The sequence below is a fragment of the Equus caballus genome, chromosome 1 (genome assembly GCF_041296265.1).
Source record: "Equus caballus isolate H_3958 breed thoroughbred chromosome 1, TB-T2T, whole genome shotgun sequence".
NCBI classification, from domain to species: domain Eukaryota; kingdom Metazoa; phylum Chordata; class Mammalia; order Perissodactyla; family Equidae; genus Equus; species Equus caballus.
Window position 1 is genome coordinate 17845458 of NC_091684.1, and position 19538 is coordinate 17864995.

The window sequence follows — 19538 nt, forward strand, 5'->3', positions numbered from 1 at the left end:
TATCTGAATAACATTGGCTGAAAAGAATCATGGGTAGGTGGGATTAACAACTAGATTTGTCTCTTTCTGTTTGTGCTGTGTATCACGTTTCTTTCAATTCCCAGTTAAAGCACCAGCAAATACTCAAGTGAATGGAATAAGCCTAGAGTCTAATTGTTTTAAATGTCAGTTATAAGAGAAAACTTTTACATATGTTATTAAGAAATAATACTTATAATGAATTGTTTTTCTAAGAACTGTGTAAACATTACTTCCTTTAGGGAAGTGATTATTAAGGAGTGGGGTGGAGAATATATATGAGGTTCACCAGGAGGATTTTTTAAAGCTATACATTCCCTCTCTACAAATATTCTGATATATTCTTTCTTGTTCTCTAGCTGGAATCAATGCTATAGTGACCCATTGGTTGTTGTTTGTCATATCCTTTTGTGTTAGGAATTGTTTTAACTTATCAGTGAATATAATGTTTCCAATTAGAATTCTACAAAAATATAAGAAGACATTTGTTTAAATTACATTATTTATTTTTAGATTATCCCTCTTAGTCCTGCATGCATCGTTAGCACAAAAAGTTGAACTGGATCACAACCTCCTTCAAAGAGAGAGTAGGTACACAATTGCCATCTGAAGAGCTTCTTCACAGATGGCCCAAGAATTCCAGACCTTGGTAACACTGTCAGCAACCTACACAATGTTCAATAGCAAAATTTACCAAATATCCTTTGTTTAATGTAAACAAGGCAGGAGGCAAAACAGGGTAGTACAGTAATACTATTTTACAGGGCTCAGAAATATGATTATCTATCATGTTTTAACACATCGTGTCACAATGACATGCATATTTTGATTAATTGTACAACCCAAAATATAATTACCATATAATTTGTGGTTTTAGCACTTCACTGTAACTTCTGTCAATACCTATGAACTTCATAATTAAATGGTAATTATATATTTATGCAATAATTTATTGAAACATGTTACCACGAATTATGAAGTAATCTATAACTTGTGCCCTGTAAAATTAAGTGTAACAATCTTTACACTAGCAACAGTGTAAGCAAGCTAAGGATTTTGGTCCTTATATATATATACACACATATATACACATGTACACATACAATAATGTACAATTAAACCAAACGGCTATGAATCCACTCATAGCTTCCATATTGCACAGAGAGAGATATTATGAGAACATCACAGAGTTATAATGTGAGTACTACAATGATAACTGGCTAAGGACAAATCTGAGTTCTATCAAGTAAAGAACGTGGCTCATTACTAAAAATAAACCCAAAGACTGTTAGAAAGTTTTTTAAAAATGTGCATACCTATTTATACCAATGTGAGCCAAGGCTAAAATTCAGTTCGGAATTTGCTATGGCAATCAGTGGTTAACGTGGTGCTTTTCACCCAACACAGTGAATTTTAGCCACTGTTTTGCAAGTACTGAGCAACAGAAATATTCAGCTTCCGAAAGACAGTAAAAGACTAGTAACGTAGTACAACGTGTCGCTAACAAATCCAGCTCCCTGTGAGAACTTGTGCTGGCTCTGGGTCTGAACTAAACACCAAACAGAAAGAAACCTAGCAGAAAACAAATCATACCTTAAGCTTTAGCTGATTACAAATCAAAGACATTACAATAACTTAGGAAAATAATTATGTTTTAAGAAGCAGCATATGCACACAAATATATACGAGTTAAAGCTTTTCTGAGCTTGGTTTCATGGATTAGCTATAAGGTCCCACTGTGAAATCAAGGATAAAATAGTATTTGGTTTGAGAGGTAACATCATTGCTATTACATCTATTGAACACTACGACAACATTAAGAGATATCTAATACCTCTTAATGCCTTATTTTAAATACATCTACATCAAAGTAGACTACAACTACATCTAAAAATGGAGATGTTGCAGTGTTCCTTGCAATAAATACAGCAAACTGAACAATGCTTTCCCATCATTAAAAATCACTTAAAGAAAATCATGCACCAAGTATCTCCCATTTTTGCTTTTTCATCGTTTTGCTTAAGAAATTTCTTAGAATGATCTAACAAAGGATTTGCATTAAATTAGAAATTTAGCCTTTTTGTTGTTGTTTTAACAGTGGTAAGCATTCTAGAGCCGAGAATATTCATAATCTTTTGATATTTTGTCCTTAATAAATAGCAAAAACTAACTATAAAATAAATCAGAGAAACTAACACGACAAAATTAGCAGTAGGTGTAAAACGTGCTTCTCTGCGCCCGCCACACGCCGTGTATACGCCAACATGCTACATGAATGACTTCTTCGAAGGGGCAGTGACAGCTCCTTTCCAGCTGGAAAGTTTGATAATCTGCTCCCCCAAAGACGGTAAAGGAAAAGATGAAGAAGAAAGTAGCAAAGTGCTGCTGCTTAATATTTCAACTAAAAAGAAAAGAGAGAGAAGATAGCTTAAAAGCAATATTTGAGTGACAAGCATCACTGAAAGGAAGAACAGAAAGTGGATTAGCAAACGCCATTCGTAAATCCAGTACAAGCAAGCTGTGCACAGCGCAGCTCCGCGGAACGACCTCCACACGTTCCTGCACACATACCCTACCGCACAGATCCCCAACTTACCCAAATGCTTTAACATGTAAACAGGACAGACTGGTTCATTTGTTTGTTTTTTAAATCTCTTTAGAATCACTGAAAACAAAAGACTGAACAAAATGAAAAACAAAATGTAAACATTAAGGGGGCCATTGGCATTTTGATTGCTGCCTAAGAGTTATCAGTCAATTTGCCACCTAGACACTACCACACATTTCAGTAAGAAAATCAAATTATAAAGCAATTTTCAGAGAGGGAGAGAGAGAGAGAGAAAAAAAAGGTTCTCAACGCAATACATGTTAATTAGCTTAAAAAATACTATTTTAGCAAGCACTACCAATGATGAGCACAAATTCAATATTGCAAAAATGACACAGTTTAAATAAACTGGGACTCATACATGAAAATCAATCACTAACATGGCTATGTGCACAAAAGAGTAAAAGAACTTTTCTCTAAAAATATATATATATTATATTAATCAAGAATTTCTTTATCATATTAAATTGTTGTTCTTAGAAAAGCTGAAGAAAGTTAATGGTGCTCTACACATTTTTATCTCCTATTATTATCTCAACTCATTTGATGGTTCCTGAATTATAGTTTTTTCTCATTTACAGTTTTTTTCATATTTTGTTCAATAAGAATTCTACTCTTAAAAAGTTATAAAATTAGGTTTTTTTGCTACTTATTAATCCAAAAGAATATAAGCATTTGAGTCCCAGAGAATGTCAAAATGCCTTGCTACCTAGAAGGGTATTAAAATAACAGAAATATCAAAGTCATGACATCAGAAATTTTGCAGCTTTTCACACACGCATTAGAAATGCTTATTTCCTGAAGTTCCTTTGATTGTATCCTGGATCCAAGGACGTGCAATTTTATATTTAGAACCATTATAATAAAGCCAATGAAAACAACATTATACAACATTTTACTAAGTGTCCACTCAATGGGTTCTCGATGGTTCTGTCCAGTTTACAGCAATGCTTCATTTGAAAAGGCTTTTCCTCTTCTCTTGGCTAGGTGAACTGAGCCTTTTTTGATGAAATGTACACAATAGTTCTGTTTCCTTAGTTACTTGAAAGATGCTATTTACGGTGTGGAGGAAGCGTGGTATTTCACAAATGCAATTGCGGCCAGCTCCTTACAGAACTCTTCTAGAACGATCACACCCTCTAGCAATGTGATGTGGTCAATACTGGCAAGGGAAGAAATCAATTCAAGATATTAGCAGATCATCAAGTTTTGGCAAAATTTTTAGATTAAAAATATGCAAAACACTGACTTACATAGGGCCTTCAGGTTCCAAACCAAGTAATCGCTTCCTGACTAAAAGAAGCTTGGGAGTAAAGTCCTGAATACGCTGGATTCGAACCATAAGGTCTCCAACAACCTGCATTAGAGACAAAAGGAACTCAGATCCTGAAACCAGCAACAGGGATTTTCAGGATAAAAACAATATTCCATTTCCTATCACTAAGGAATAATGTTACCTTTCACTACTCACATAACCATCTTCAACTAAGGACTCATATCTATTCCTCAAAATATAAAAGTTACATATGTCATTTGAAAGGATGAATTTTTCTTTTTTCTCTACATTCTGTAGTACAATAATTACTTCTAAACAGTAAATATATAATATTTTTCATTATGTGACACTAACTGCATACAATGATATTGAGATGTTAGTCGGACAGGTTTATCAATTCTAGAGAATATAACGAAACTGGTAACTCACCCTGACGATGACAGAGAAGAGAGATCTACAGCCAGAAGCAAGGTTCACGTAAGGATCCAAAAGGTACTCATGTACGTGCGGATGAGGGAAGAGAGAAAGTCTAGATAACACTGAGGTTACCTGTAAATTTACATCATACGGCTATGGAGAGGTAAAAACAAGAAGACATTCAACATTATTTATAATGTACACGCCTGAACACTTAATTTACCATTTCAATCTGTCTTTTCAGGAAAGGAAAATCTACCATCTTATTCCTCCCTCCATATGCTCTTCTACAATGAAAATATCTCTAACTATATTAGCTCTCACCATCTTAGTCAAAGTGAATGGTATAGCATAGCACTAAAACTTAAAAAAAAGCATGCATATAAACATACAGAAAAAAATAAATACATAACATAATCAGAATGTCTCTGTTCTATGCAGCTTGTTTTAATTAATGAAATCATTCAAGAGGTCATAAAAAAACCACCAAAGTGTCATATGTAATATTAATTAGAGACAACAGAGGACACATTCAGTATAAGACCAAAGATAGAAGATATTTTTTAAAATCATTTTTAAACATAGTACTCTAATCTTAGAAATGATATTCCTCATCTCTTAGATTATTCAACTACTGCCAATGAGCAAAAGCATGTTTACAACAAAATAAAGTCAAACACATCACAGAACCTTGTCAACAGAATGAAAGTCCTTGGGGGTAGAAATGACTACCAGGGGCCTCAAAGTGAATGGGAAGATTCAAAATGGTAATTTCATACAGGGATCATCTCATTTACTGCAGGAGCATTAACTCTCCTGAAACAATTGCACATCCGTGTACAGTTCCTCATACATTTTTTTGTAGTGGCATCACAATTTTACTTGGATTCTAGTTTTTTATTTTTAATGTTTATTCTTCATGGAAAGCAGCTTGGAGGTGCTTTACAGAGTACATCAAAATCAAAGCGAAAGGCATACTATACAAAGAGCTGCAATTATTACGCCTAGAACTTTCAACAGAATCTCTCATCCCTTCCACTTTTCTTCTAAGCAGCCAGAGGAAAGTGAATGGCTCAAACAAAACCGACTTCAGTGAGAAGGCTGAAAAGAACCGGAGTGCCTGGACGAGCGAGAAACACAGGCACGGCACAGGGAAGGGAAAAGTGATTCAGGACCCAGTTAGTATTAAGCACGGAATCTGAATGTTTCACTCTCATTCACTGAGCAGCTTTTAAAGCCTTGATCATAATGAATACCAATTAAGAAGTGGGTATTTGGCATTCAGAGGACAACAAATGCTTGAGCATGTGCCAGAAGACATCAAAGATATTGTTTACATGAGCAAAAACTCAATCCTGCGTTACAAGTCCAATTTTAGTCTTTTTCACTTACCACTAGATTAATGAACACAGATTTTCTCAAAGAAGAAAAACTATCTCTAAGTCAGTCATATCCAAAATCTAGCCTTAAGCAAGATAAATGAAAGGAGATACTCTTCCTCTTAAAGGATAGTTTGAAGAGCATATTCTCCTACTTGATAACATGAAGACTCAATTCATAACAAAGAATGAATTCACATAAAACTGTATTTTAGGCACAAAGGAAGCATTTTAAAAAATCTTTAAGAATGTATTTGGTAAAAAATGCATTCTTAAAAACTTAAAAACACCACTTAAAATTTAGAAACTTAAAAAATACTTAAGGACACCACTGTATATGACTTCATTTCAGGTAGTTCAGATTTTTAGGTCACTCAATTCCACCATTTAAGCAAGTTTACAGGTACTTAAACAAACAAATCAAACTTTGGCTCTAAACAAGGATATAGCGCCACTGAAACTTTGTATTTTCTCTATATGGTGTTACTTTGGTTTTTAGCTTTATTTCAACAAGAATTTATGTCTTTGGTTGTTTAAGAAATTCAAGGCTGAAGCAGATTATTTTTTAACACTGTGAAAACAAAAATAAATTTCAGCTAGACAGAAATTGTTCCACTACACTCTGAAATGCTCTCTGCTTCATATTGGTAATAACCTTAAAACAAGTTGGCCTTTTTGGGGGTTGTTAATAGCGAGGGTTTGTATCTATTATTTTGATCCCTTTATTTTGTACTTTATACAGTATACACCTGAAATGAAAGCTAATCAGACTCTCCTCACACGTCAAATGGACTTGGCCCCTTTTCTACTAAGCTCACACTAAATACAAGATCTGAAATTTAGGACAAGAAACTCTGACTTAAAAGCATAATGACGTCACTAGCAAACTCAGTCTCAGCCCTTCTACTAAAGGCCAAACACGCAAATAGTCAAAATAAGATTTCAGTTGAACTTTTAAAAATCTCAACTTGACAGTCTCTGAAATTTCTAATAATACCTGCATTTAACAAGAGTGTATATTTTTTGAAGTATTTTAGATTGCTTTTTTCATTTAATTCTTATGAGCACATCTAAGTAGGAGGTTAGGGCAAGTAACATCAACTTCACTTTAACAATAAGAAAATGTGACAAGTGATTCAGTTGGTTGCCCATGGTCAAACTCGTCACTGTCAGGGGAGGGACATGAACTTGGGTCTCTCTACGTTTTTCCTCGTATTCTTTACATTCTGCTATGGACTTAACATAGTATTATTTTTTAAAAGATCACCACAGTTTCAAACAACACTAAATGTGTTGTAAGGAATTTTTTTAAATTAACATTGTGACAACACAAGTCATAATACTTGATGTTATAACTTCTCAATCATATATGCAGATACTAACTACCTTATTAATTATCCATAGTAAGTGTTCAATCCCAGCCTGGCTACCCTGCCCCTATTAGTAGTATACACTAAGAAAATATAAGCAAACATCATCCTCAGGAAAAACATTTAGAAAAGAAAAATGAAACTAAACCAAGCCCGCTTAGCACTTCAGGACTCATGATTATCTTTGAGATCTGACTATATAACGTTCTTACCAAAAAAGGCTTGGAAAATCAAGAGTTTTAAAGACAAAAGGCTTGAGGCCAGGCTCCCCAGCGTACTAGCTGTACGTCACATTAACTGAAACTAAGGACTCTTCATCTAGAAAATAATACTAGAAATCTGCCTCGCCTGTCATTCAGGGTTACAGGAAGAATGACTGAGATATTGTGTATGAACCAGCTCTGCACTGTGAAGCGCTACCTGGTGAAATAGAAAGAATTCTAAGCATTTCAGGATATTCTGTCTCCCAGGTATTCCTTCACGTCAGTGCTCTACAAACTAAAGGAAAAAATGATCACATGTGATGAAGATTCAGAGAGGATTTTTCAATTCAATTCAGAAACTACCTTTTAAAATTTAGATTCTTTTTTAGTGCTTTTGGTCAAAATTTCTAAACCGACTTAATACTGATTGTTAATGTCTTTTGTGTGTTAGCTGAATGAGATCCAGACTAAGCCTAGCAAACCAGCACAAAAAACAATAGCCGGATGAACTCCAGTACCCAGGAGGTCCACGCAGCCACGATGTATACAGCATACTGCCTACACCAGCTGGATTAAATGCTTTGGTTGTTAAGTAGAAAACAAACAACTAAGCACTAGAAGTACAGCACATGCTATTAAAAAATTAAAAGAAAAAGAGGATTTAATCTCTTTATTGATTACTATCAGAAACAGTCCTGACTGAGGTCTAACTTAGTGAAATACTTCTTAAATTATCATTTTTTTGGCTTTTTGGTTATTGAAGACAGTCTGCTCACAGAGTAAAGTTCTTTTATAACTCCCTATGCTCACATAAATATTGAACTAAAATGTCAAAAAAGAACAAGTACTTTAATATACAATTTTAAATTGATTCCGAATTGGTTAACTCAGTTTCTATGTTGAGGCAAGTATTATGCCGGCTGTTCTATTTCCAGCGTATATCCCACGTATAAGGCATCTCAAAGCTCTATCATTATTGTCCAGGAGAGAGGGAGGCAGGGATTCTATCAGCCCAAATTCATTTCTCCTGACAGTCAGCGAGACATACGTAGCCACGTACCAGCTGATGGTGATTTTTATCCACCTTGGAATAAATTTACCTTTTTAATTTCACCCCCCCTTATGAAAATGAGTATCATTCACAAGTTCTTTGTCTGAAGAAGTGGGCTCATCTAATAGTGTTCTGTAATTTTAATGAGACCAGTGTGTTCAAGATTCAATGTGAATTGACATTGAAGGTCTTCTGAAGTGAGCCTTACAAGGCTGACTCTGTCTGTATCTGCGTAACTGTACAACTAAAGGGCCTTCTAAGTCAGCCAAACAGGAAGGCACCCTCATCACCTCCAAAATGTGTGAAGGATATTAAGACAATGGCCGATAATGAGAAGCAAAATGTACAATTCTCTAACAGCCATCAGGCCAAAGAAAGGCTTTCAACATAATGAATGCATCGGAAACCCACCAGTTACTGGCAATTAAGCTTTATGAAAAAAATCACCTAGTGGAAAAACTAAGAAAACAATAAAACTACTTTCTTGAAGATCTAAATGAAGACTTGAGATGAACCCATGGTGAATGGTAACAAAATATCATGAAAACTAATATTTCAAAACTTATTACCTGATCAAGAATTCTTCCCATTCTGTCAAACAAAACTTTCAAAAAATGACCTTCAAAGAAAGCTGCTTCTAAATTGCACTTTTCCAATGCTTTTGGAGACCCAGGCCACTCCCATCTTAAGCAGATAGCACAGTAGTCCCGGAACTAGGGAAAAAGCACTTGGATCATTAAAGAGGAACTGACCACAAGCAAACTGGGATTAAACAGAAACGATTTCCTCAAATAGGCATATAAAAATCCATTCAAATGCTGAGCGTCTGCTTCTGTGCCATGGGAGGTGCCACGGAAGAGAAGAGATGACTCAGATAACACCCTAACCAGAGGCAAGAGGTAGGATTACAATTCCCAGTATCAATACATGTTGGCGGAAGAATAGGCATATTTTAACTTTACCAAAGTACCCCCTTAACTATTGTGCTTATGCTCTGTCCTTTAGAGGAATTTAACCCTTTACTTATTTTCATCTCAGATTTGGAAAATATTTAAAAACCAAAGTAAGGGGGCCGGCCCTGTGGCATAGTGGTTAAGTTCAGTGCACTCCACTTTGGTGGCCCGGGTTCAGGGATTCGGATCCCAGGTGCAGACCTACACAACTCGTCAGCCATGCTGTGGTAGCATCCCACATACAAAATAAGAGGAAGACTGGCACAGATATTAGCTCAGGGCTAATCTTCCTCAGGAAAAAAGAGGAAGATTGGCAACAGATGTTAGCTCAGGGCTAAAAAAAAAGTCAGTCCTAGCCACATTTTCAAATCTATTCTAAGATGTTACATATAATAGATGAAGAGATGCACATTATCTGAGAGGGTGAGCCTGACTTTCCTATAATGTATTTATACCAGGCATTTATGATAGCATAAAGCGCTGCTGCTCAAGGTGGGGTCTGCAAACCACTACCATTGCAACGAGATGAGTACAAAACTGAGAGTAAGCATTTAGAAACTTCTACTGTAATTTAACTGAGTAAATTTAATGTCTGTTGAATCTAATAAAATAATCAGGGTTTGTATTTTGTGTTTTTTCTTTTCATTTTTCTAGTAATTCATTTTTATCATACTTTACAAAAGTGTTGGTCTGTAACAGACCATAAATAATAAGAAACTGGTCCTTTACTCCACAGAGTTTATCAATGGGATAAACAACATGGATTTTTTTTATTTTATTAATTTTTAATTTAATTTAATTTGCTGAGGAAGGTTAGTCCTGAGCTAACATCTGTACCAATCTTCCTCTACTTTACATGTGGGATGCCGTCACAGTGTGGCTGACGAGTGGTGTAAGTCCACACCCGGAAACCGAACCCGCAAACCTGGGCGACTGAAGCAGAATGCGCCAAATTTAACCACTGTGCCATGGGGCCGGCCCCAACAATATGGATTTTTAATAAGCACAAGAATACCTCATACAATGAAAATAAATTTTAAAAGTCTTCCCCTATATGTAATTTACTTGAATTTAAACAAAAGAAACTTAGAGCACAGTTTCCTTTCACATTCTTTCCCTTTTCAGATTCTCCTTATTGAATAAAGCAAAATTACTTTGACCTCTCTAGTTTGACAATCACCTGAAATTAAAAGAAAACATACTCTCACAGTGAAGCACTAACTTCAACTTTTAAAAGAAAGACATATTTTAAAAGACTAAAAAGCCAACTTCAATATATAGTGAGCTTTAAACTATTTGGCTTTTAGTAGACAATTTTCTTTATAAAACCACATCTCAATATTTAATAAAGCATTTTTACATTAACACTTCTGAAATTCTGACCTAGAAAGTAATAATTTAAAACTTTTCCATCCTTTTTGTCTGTTTTCTAATGTTTCTGAAACCATCATAACTGCATTTGTAACCAGAAAATGGAAAAGAAACTTTACAGAAAGAATAAAAACGCTCTAAAAATCCAATTGGTACTACAGAGATTGGTACGGCCTTTATTGTTACATGAAAGTACTTGCTACCCATTACCCTAGTTATTCAGGTAGTAACATGGACTTGAATTCAGGCTTAAAGCATGATGAATTGACTATAGGCATATGCAAATTAATTATATATAATAGCATACTTCAATCCAAAGGCTTTAAATGAAATTAAATGTATATTTTTCTGACTTGAAACATTTTAAAATTTGGAATTTTGTAAACTGTAAAATGCTCCCGAGGGGAAAGAAGACTGAGAGAAGGCCATTTAATTTAGGAACTAGGAGGAGCCCTTTGAGGAAGCAGTTTCAGTGAGGTAGAAAGCTGGAATGCAGGGGACGCGGGAGTGAGTGTGACAGGAGAGGCGGCACTTGCAGACGGATGTGTGTGCACCAACAGTGGTGGAGAGCAAAGGACAGGGCCTGCAGATTGGGAGCAAGGGTAGGTGGTGGGTAGAATCATTTAAAAATCTAATTTAATTTTAGAATTAGTTTTAATTCTAATTAAATGTAGATTTAATAAATCTCTAAAATTTAATTTAAAAATTAAATTTTTTGGATTAGTAAGGGAAAGGATTTGGGGGAGATATAATTTCAAGGACAGAGAGAAAGGGAAGAAAGAGGGAGAGCGGGAGAGAGGAAGAGCGAGCACAAAGAAATCCTGAGAAAGAGACACACAGTCAGTGAGGCCATGCGTAGAAAGTTCAAGTAGTGAGAGTGCAGTCCAGGTCTTGAGTAGAAAGGGAAACCTCTGGAGAAACGACTGGGCAATGAGACAAGGAGAGTGTGTGCATTCTTAGTAGATTTCATTTCACAAAATTAGTTACTTCACCTACCTGCCTATGAGCATCTCGGAGGTAGGTGTCATATCCAGTGCCCTCAACATGGTAGGATGATTTTGCCTCATCCGGTACCAGACAGAGGAAACTGAAATGAAAAAAGCCATAATTGATAACATAAATACTCTCACAATTCAATATCTTTACATGTATTAAAATATCTAGTGATATTTTCAGTTTAGCCAAGTATTAATGCAAATGGAAACTTGAAAAATAAAATTGTATGTTCTTAAGTACTTACCTTGAATCAGTCTTACAATTCCCTGATTAAATACTATTTCATTATTTTAAAGTTTTATTTGAAAATAACTCATTCCACTTAACGTACAAGTAAGCCTAAGACAACTTTTTCCTTTGCGCATTGCAGCACAAGGACAGACTGCCATGATATCTGTTAATTTCAGGAAACTGGCTTTTAAGTAATTGAACTTAAGATTTTGTATCTGAGCCACATGCAATTTTCTCCAAAGTCGCCTGCCAGAACCAGGCACATCAGTGACAGCATTACAAAGGAAGAAAATGAAGAAAACAGCCACAGAAAGGGCCCTTTTTAAAAAAACATAAAAACACAAATTAACAAAAAGTAGTAGCCCATGCTTTGCACACGTGACTGCATGCCTAACGAGTGCAATCTGTCAAACTGGAAATTCTCAACATTGTTACAATTGGGAATTACTTTAAATTATTTGTATTTTTAAAAAGTAGGGAACTTTGAAGATTTATTTAACCACTATTACTCGTTTATTTCTATATTAAGTAAAGCCTTTCTCTTCCGCTGGATTGTTGCCCCCTAGGCTGTCACTTGCTACATAAACATGACAAAAAGCCGACATAATCTTTAAAGAAAGGAAGACTGGGTTCATAACATATTGCTGTAAAAATCTAAAAGCAGAGCTATCATACGTTATAAAAACAAGTAAAAAAGATGTAAGTCAAATTTATACAGCCACTTACGTATTTACAATTTTATGGACTTCCGTTTTCCCATCATTTTTGGGGTGGTCTGGAGTAGCAGGAGGTGAGGAACCAAGCCACTCTTGGTTTGACAAAGTGTTATCTGGTGAAATGTCAGTAAATAATGGATCTTCTTCCAGATCTCTAAGTTTAATTTAACGATGTATAAAAAAACAATACTTTATTATATTTTCTAAACCAAAAGATTCTCTATGTTCTTAGAAAACATTACATAATTCTTCTGATAAAAGAATTAAAGAATAATGTTTTTATATTTTATAGAGAAATTAACACTTTTTACTAACAACAAACTCTAATATATTTTAGGTTTAATGAATAGATACCATCACTTGTAATTTAAAGGATGGTGATAACAAGGCAACTAAATTTTATTTTTAAAAAACTTCAAAACTATTACAGATATTTTTTAATGAATTAGGGAAAGAAAGAAGAGGAGATGGAAAATTGGATTCTATATGAAATGCTAAACTCACAGAGCTGGATGGAAACTTACACTGCTCCTGCTATGAGTCCATTCTCCACCACATCTTTATCTTCTGGGCACACAGGTTTATATTCTGTATAATTTCTTTCTTCAAGATTTCTTAGGACCAAGTTGTAAAGAATGTGCTCGTTGGGTTTTTGTAAAAGATGTTCAAACATCCTTAATGTCATTATGCTTATCTGAAACCAAAAATGATACAGGCCAAGTGAAAAATAACTTCAAAGAAATTATTCTTGTTCCATCCTGTAAGTCATGCTTTAAATTTTTAAAGCCACATAAAAAAAAAAAAAAAAAAGAGGATGTTTTCAAAACATCACAAGTAAATTAAAATCAGTATTTCAAAGACTCTAACTCCAATTCCAAATCATTATATAGCTTACCTCATCAGATATGTGATCACAATGTTCAATTAACCTGTGCCTTAAAGGGTGTCTGCTAATTTCTGCCAGAGTTTCTGGTTCCCTCTGTTCTCCAAGGATGAAAAACACCATTTCTTGAAGCAAAACATCAGAGGTGACTTGCCGAACCACGCGATGAAGCAGAGCAGTCGACGTCAGGATCCCCAACTCAGAACTGAGCGTAACACACAAGCAATTAGTGGGCAAAAATAACAGGAACACAGCAATCTGTGTGGGGGGGTTTTTGTTTTTTAAGGAAAGAGGCTACTCACGTTTGCATTAACTGAGGTTCCATAACACCAATAAAAAATCTTTCGTGAACAGCTTTGGCAAGAGCAACAGCAGCAGTCTAGAATATCATGGGAGCATCATTATTTTTTTAAATGGAAAAGAGAGGTTAATTTCTAACATCAATAAATCAGTTTGTACTCTCCATCTGAATTAATGTGGAAAAGCAAACTTGCCTATTGACCATCTTGTTGATGGCGTACAAACCTAGATTAGATCTTAGTTATTGGGTCTTTTACATTTTATCTAAATTTCCAAGAACAAGACAAACAGGACAAAAATATTATCTCAATCACCTTATAGTATTAACATCTCCCCAAAGAGAAGAAATGGAGGGAGGCCAATGCTACCTTGTGTAGCTTTCTACTATAACACTTAACGAAATCTAAGGGCAGAACTTGAACTGTGATTTATTCCAAAGTTGTAATACACACATAAACACAAACAAGCATATGTATACAAGTTTCTTTGTTTATTTGGTTTTATTTATTTTACTAACCACTATCCTAAGACAATTAAGATATATTTGGGGATATAAACTAAGGATTCGAATTTCACTTGACGGAATTTACATTTTCTAATTACCAATAAACAACAAAAATATTCAAACCTTTTGTGCTTCCTTTATGAGTTGATCACAATAATCAAACCAGGAAAGAAATGAAATTAAGGCTCGTTTTCCTGGAAATGCTGAAGCATCTTCTTTATGACTATATGAGTCCAAGCTGTAGGACACGGAAGAAATGCTCAGTCCAAAGTCATCCAAAAGCAACAGCAGAATTCAGCACATATGGAAAAATGAAGGCCTGTGAAGGAACTCACACAGTGTGATGTATTTACACAGGCAATGCTGGATGACAATCGGAAGAGAGTTTTATACAAGAAAGCCAAGATAAGAAAAAACCTCTTAAATAAAAGTTGTAAATACTTTTGGCTCATTAAATGGGAAGAGAGAGACTAAAGCAGAATGGAGCTGCTGGAGAAAAACCATTTAGACAGCTCCTCATACTTCCGCCAGAAATTTGTCCAAGTAACAGGAATGAAAACTCAGAGGTTCTCGGCTGCTGGGATGGAAGAAAAGGAAAGTAAAGGAGAAACTGCAAAAAGAAATGACTGGCCTGCTTCTCTTCCTGCCTTCAAATACAACATAGTAGTAAAGTTAACAAGTGGGTCTGCCCTACAGATGTGGACAGAATATAGGATGGAAAGAAACAAGTAACAAGCAAAGGAGGGTTAAAAATATCCAAAAATAACACCAGGTTATTATGTCAAAATATTAAACTGCTTAAAGGTGGTGGGATTACGGATAATCTTATTTATGCTGCTTTTTTCTCTTTAATAATTTATAAAAGTTCTGCAATAATCATATTTTCCTACAAGAATTAAGCAGGAAGCCCTAAAAGATGGGTAGGAGGGGTAAAAGAATGAGGTAGGAATAGAGATTCCATACAAGCAGGCCATGAAACATGAGACTGCCCTAGGGGCTGCAGAACATATTTATAAAAAAGGAGATTCCTTCTTACAGGGCTTTTGTTGTTTTAAAAAAAAATTAGATAAAGTTATTGGTTTTAATGTAATTAATGTCTTAGTTGATCACTATATTAGACAAAGGAAAAGTAGCTTAACTACGTAACAGGCTGGATCATTGCAATTCATTCCTGATTGATAAACTTAAAACAAGCCCTGAAAAGTAATCCCATATAATGACTTCAAAACTAAAGATTTCTATCATTGCAAAATAGAAACAGATGAAAAAGTACAGGTATAAGAAGTCACTTCTATGGGAAAACACAAATGAGGGTTCTTACCCCCAGTTAACAGCTTCCACGGTTTCAATGTCTAAGGGATCCACGGACTGAGGTAGGGCCTTGTACAGGGAGGCAAGTCTGTCCGTCAGCAGTTCGCACAAGCAAGTGCTCTGTGTGAGGCACTTGGCAGCCGCAGGCTCCGGCAAGCTTACTAATAACATCAAGCCCTCACAGGCTTTCACAGCTATCCGGCCATCCTGAGGTGGAAAAAGCACACACTCCTTCAATTCTGGAATTAGATACACGTCAGCTTGTGTGGAAAATTTTAACTTTAGAGGATTTAATGTTATACACTAAAATAAAAATAGATTTCTTTTTTCTATTCTAAACGCATATAACTGTGATCATGTTAGTGGAAAAAAGTAAAGATGACTCACAGGACTTCTAGTAAGATTTAACAAAGAATTCACTAGGTTGTAATCCTGGTTTGGACGAACGACTGCGGCCTCTGGCAGTGAAGTGACAGTGAGATTATCCAAGCTGGAGGACAGATCATCATCTGCTAACTCTGTCTGCTCCATCCCAGCAGCACCTGACAGTTCCTCTGGCTGACAGGACTGTCCTGTATCTGTGGACAAGGAATCTTGACCTTTCAACGTGTCTTCTGAAATTACATTTGGTGCTCCTTTGGAAGCCAACGATTTCAACTTATTCTGAAAAGGAAGACACGTTTTGTAAGATTCACATCAAAAGCCTTTTAAAACAGAAGTCATATTTTAATGGGTCTTTCTATAATTAACATTCAATGTCTAGCTGATGTAGCAAGAGATAAAAGTGTTATGACAAAGGAAAATACTCAGACTTTAACAAACTGTGTTTTAGATCTTTTTTTTTTTTGGTGAGGAAGATTCACTCTGAGCTAACATCTATTGACAATCTTCCTCTTTTTTTGCTTGAGGAAGATTAGCCCTGAGCTAACATATGTGCCAATCTTCCTCTATTTAGTATGTGGATCACTGCCACAGCGTAGCTTGACAAGTGGTATAGGTCCGTGACCGGGATCCAAACCCATAAACCTGGGCTGCCAAAGCAGAGCATACTGGACTTAACCAGTATGCCACACGCCCAGCCCCTAGATATTTTTAAAAATTGCATAGGCATTTGTGACACTCTTCACACTATCTACAAAATGTTTTACACTGACCATAAGCAATGAACAATATTAGTGATATTTAACTACTACAGAAAAACAACTGATATTAGTGGGGAAAAAGCTTCAGGAAGTTTCAATTGCAGTTAATTGTTTTCTCATCACTGGGAAACTAAAAATGTATAGCCTCAATGTTGATCCTTCTAAGATCAGTTTTCTAAGATGATTTTTTTAAGTTTTTTCCTTGTACTTCTGCTCTATAAAAAAGACTCAATACCCTGAGGACAGTTTTTTTTTTAAGTTTTTTTTTTCCTTTTTCTCCTCAAAGTCCCCAGGTACAAAGTTGTGTATTTTCAGTTGTGGGTCCTTCTAGTTGTGGCATGTGGGATGCCGCCCCAGCATGGCTTAACGAGCAGTGCCATGTCCACACCCAGGATTTGAACTGGCGAAACCCTGGGCCGCAGACACCCTGGGCCACCAAAGTGAAGTGCATGAATTTAACCACTCGGCCTTTGGGCTGGCCCCTCTGAGGACATTTTTATTACTGTTTTTGAGGATAAAAGTAAAATTTGCTTGAAATGTTGGCCCCTGCCCCTACCATACACACAGCCAAACACAAAGAGAATCTTAACTGAAGCAAATTATTGGTTTCAATGCAAAAGTATCTTGCTTTCCATTTGAACATATGAGCAAAAATCAAATCACACAAACAAGTTACAATTCATTATAAACCAGCTCTTTGGAAGGGCCTATTACAGTGCTTTGCCCATCATACACAAGTGCATTAAATGCTGAACGAATTCAAGGTTCCACTTCCAAAGTTATAGTAATTATAGATCACTTTCCTTACTGTTAAAAGTATAGTTTAGACCAATCTTCTTGAGAAATTGAACTCATAGCACATATATTAAAAGAAAACAACTCTACGGACCTAAATGAATACTCCAAACAACTTCTCAATTTCCTATAAAATCAATTACATATCATAGTCTTCATGAATGTAAAATATTTTATTCCATCTGAAATACTAACAACCATTACTGGGAGTGGGCTCTCAGATAAGAACGGGAAAAGGAAGAGCAACCTTAGAACAGCACTCACTCCTTAAACCAGTGTTTCTCAAAATGTGACTCAAGACTGTCGGCACCATGGTCTTCTGTGCAGCTTGATAAAAATGCAGATTCCTGGGTCCCACCCAGACCCTCTGAATGAGAATATCTGGAAGAGGAGCCAAGGAATCTGCATTTTTTAAAACGCTCCCGAGATGATCAGGAACTGCTGCCTTCATCTGGCACTTTTGTTCTTATTGAAACTGTTTCCTTTCTTCTTTAGGGTCATCATTGGTACCCACAGCACATTTACAGACATAACCCTCGAGTCTCTTAAACCCAGACTCCTCTCCCAAATTGCACATTTGCAATACCAAATACCTGCTAATTATCTCCATCAGGATATGATGACTCAAAGCATCCAGAAGCAAAATTACCATCTTCCCCAAAAATAAGCTCCCTCAGGCTTCCTTCTTTCTGTTAGCGGCAGTCTTGTTGGTTCAGGAATTCAAGGATTCATCACCCTTTCTCCTGCATCCTGCACAGGACTGTGCAGTCCACCTCCAGAGTCTCCTGAATATATTGGCCTAATTCCAACTTAGGTCTAGTCCTTTTCACTTCCTGTCTGGGTTACCCCATCAGCTTCCTAGTTAGTGTCCCTGCTTTTCTCTCTCCTCTGAAAGGAATTCACCGTACAAGATACTGCCACCAATTTAACTTCTTAAAGTAGAGATACCATCATGTAATATCCCTGCTCAAAAATCTTCAATGGCTCCCCAACAACTACAAGTCAGCACAGATTCCTCTTCTTGCCATTCAAAGCCTTTGCCAATTCCTAGTCTATATGTCCAGGCCCTTGCTTACCACACATCCTAATTACATAGTTTCCTGAACACACTGCAAACTTTTACACCTTCATTCCTTTACTTATATGCACCCATCCTTATCTAAACACCTAGCGAGGCCCATTTCAAAGACAATCTCTTCCACGAAGTCTTTCCTGATGACCTAGAGCAGATATAATCTCTTTATCCCACGAACACTTAAGCGCATTAACTTTGTATCTTTCTTATGATGCTCACCTTACTGGACTTTGGATTACAGTATCTGAAGGTTCGTCTTCCCCTCATCACCAGACTAGAAATTCCTTTAGGGCAAACAATGTTTTCTAACACATCTACCACATACACTTAACCCACAGTAGACACATATATTGGCTGATATAAATGAACAGAGATCAGATTTCAGGTGACATCTGCCTGAGAACTGCAAAGTAATTTTGTTACTGTCTCTACCTACAAGTAATAAAGCTGCGTTTCTCTAAAGATTCATTTATTCAATGCGTTAATTAAGCAGTTATTATGCATTGTGTTAGATACTAGAGAAGCTGTGGGGACCCAAAGATTAATGATACACAGTCTTTGTCCTCAAGGAGTTTATTGAGCAGCAGGAGAAAATAAAATGCACATAAGCAACTCTAATGCCAGGGAGACTGTAATAACTGATATTAAAGCCATATGAATTGTCCTATCAGTTCAGAAAATGAAAACACCTACCACCTCAGGCTGTGGAGAAGTCTATGCTATAAAAATGCTGCCTTATAGCAGATACGACACCAAATCTGAAGGATGTTCTTTGTATTGAGGTCTAAATGTAAATGTTTCTCGGAAGACAGATAAATAAAGTGCATCTCACCATCAACATATTTAAGTCTGCAAATTTTCTCTGCTTCTGATCTATGGCTGTGTACTTCTGAAACGAGTGTCAGAGATTCTGGGAAAAATTCCTTAAACCTTAAGCT

The 19538-nt window shown here is 36.0% G+C and overlaps 1 protein-coding gene across 1 annotated transcript in view; it reads right to left on the reverse strand.

Moving 5' to 3' along the window:
- Positions 1-502: 502 nt before the first annotated feature.
- FHIP2A (FHF complex subunit HOOK interacting protein 2A) overlaps positions 503-19538 on the reverse strand; it is a 34794-nt gene continuing 15758 nt past the window's right edge. The window contains exons 6-17 of the mRNA XM_023638806.2: positions 15976-16251; positions 15599-15795; positions 14401-14515; positions 13775-13851; positions 13485-13677; positions 13114-13283; positions 12600-12743; positions 11643-11733; positions 8892-9035; positions 4332-4472; positions 3880-3983; positions 503-3788 (exon numbers count right to left, since the gene is read on the reverse strand). Of these exons, the coding sequence (XP_023494574.1) occupies positions 3683-3788; positions 3880-3983; positions 4332-4472; positions 8892-9035; positions 11643-11733; positions 12600-12743; positions 13114-13283; positions 13485-13677; positions 13775-13851; positions 14401-14515; positions 15599-15795; positions 15976-16251 (1758 nt within the window). The 3' untranslated portion in view covers positions 503-3682. The remainder of the gene's footprint in view (positions 3789-3879; positions 3984-4331; positions 4473-8891; positions 9036-11642; positions 11734-12599; positions 12744-13113; positions 13284-13484; positions 13678-13774; positions 13852-14400; positions 14516-15598; positions 15796-15975; positions 16252-19538) is intronic.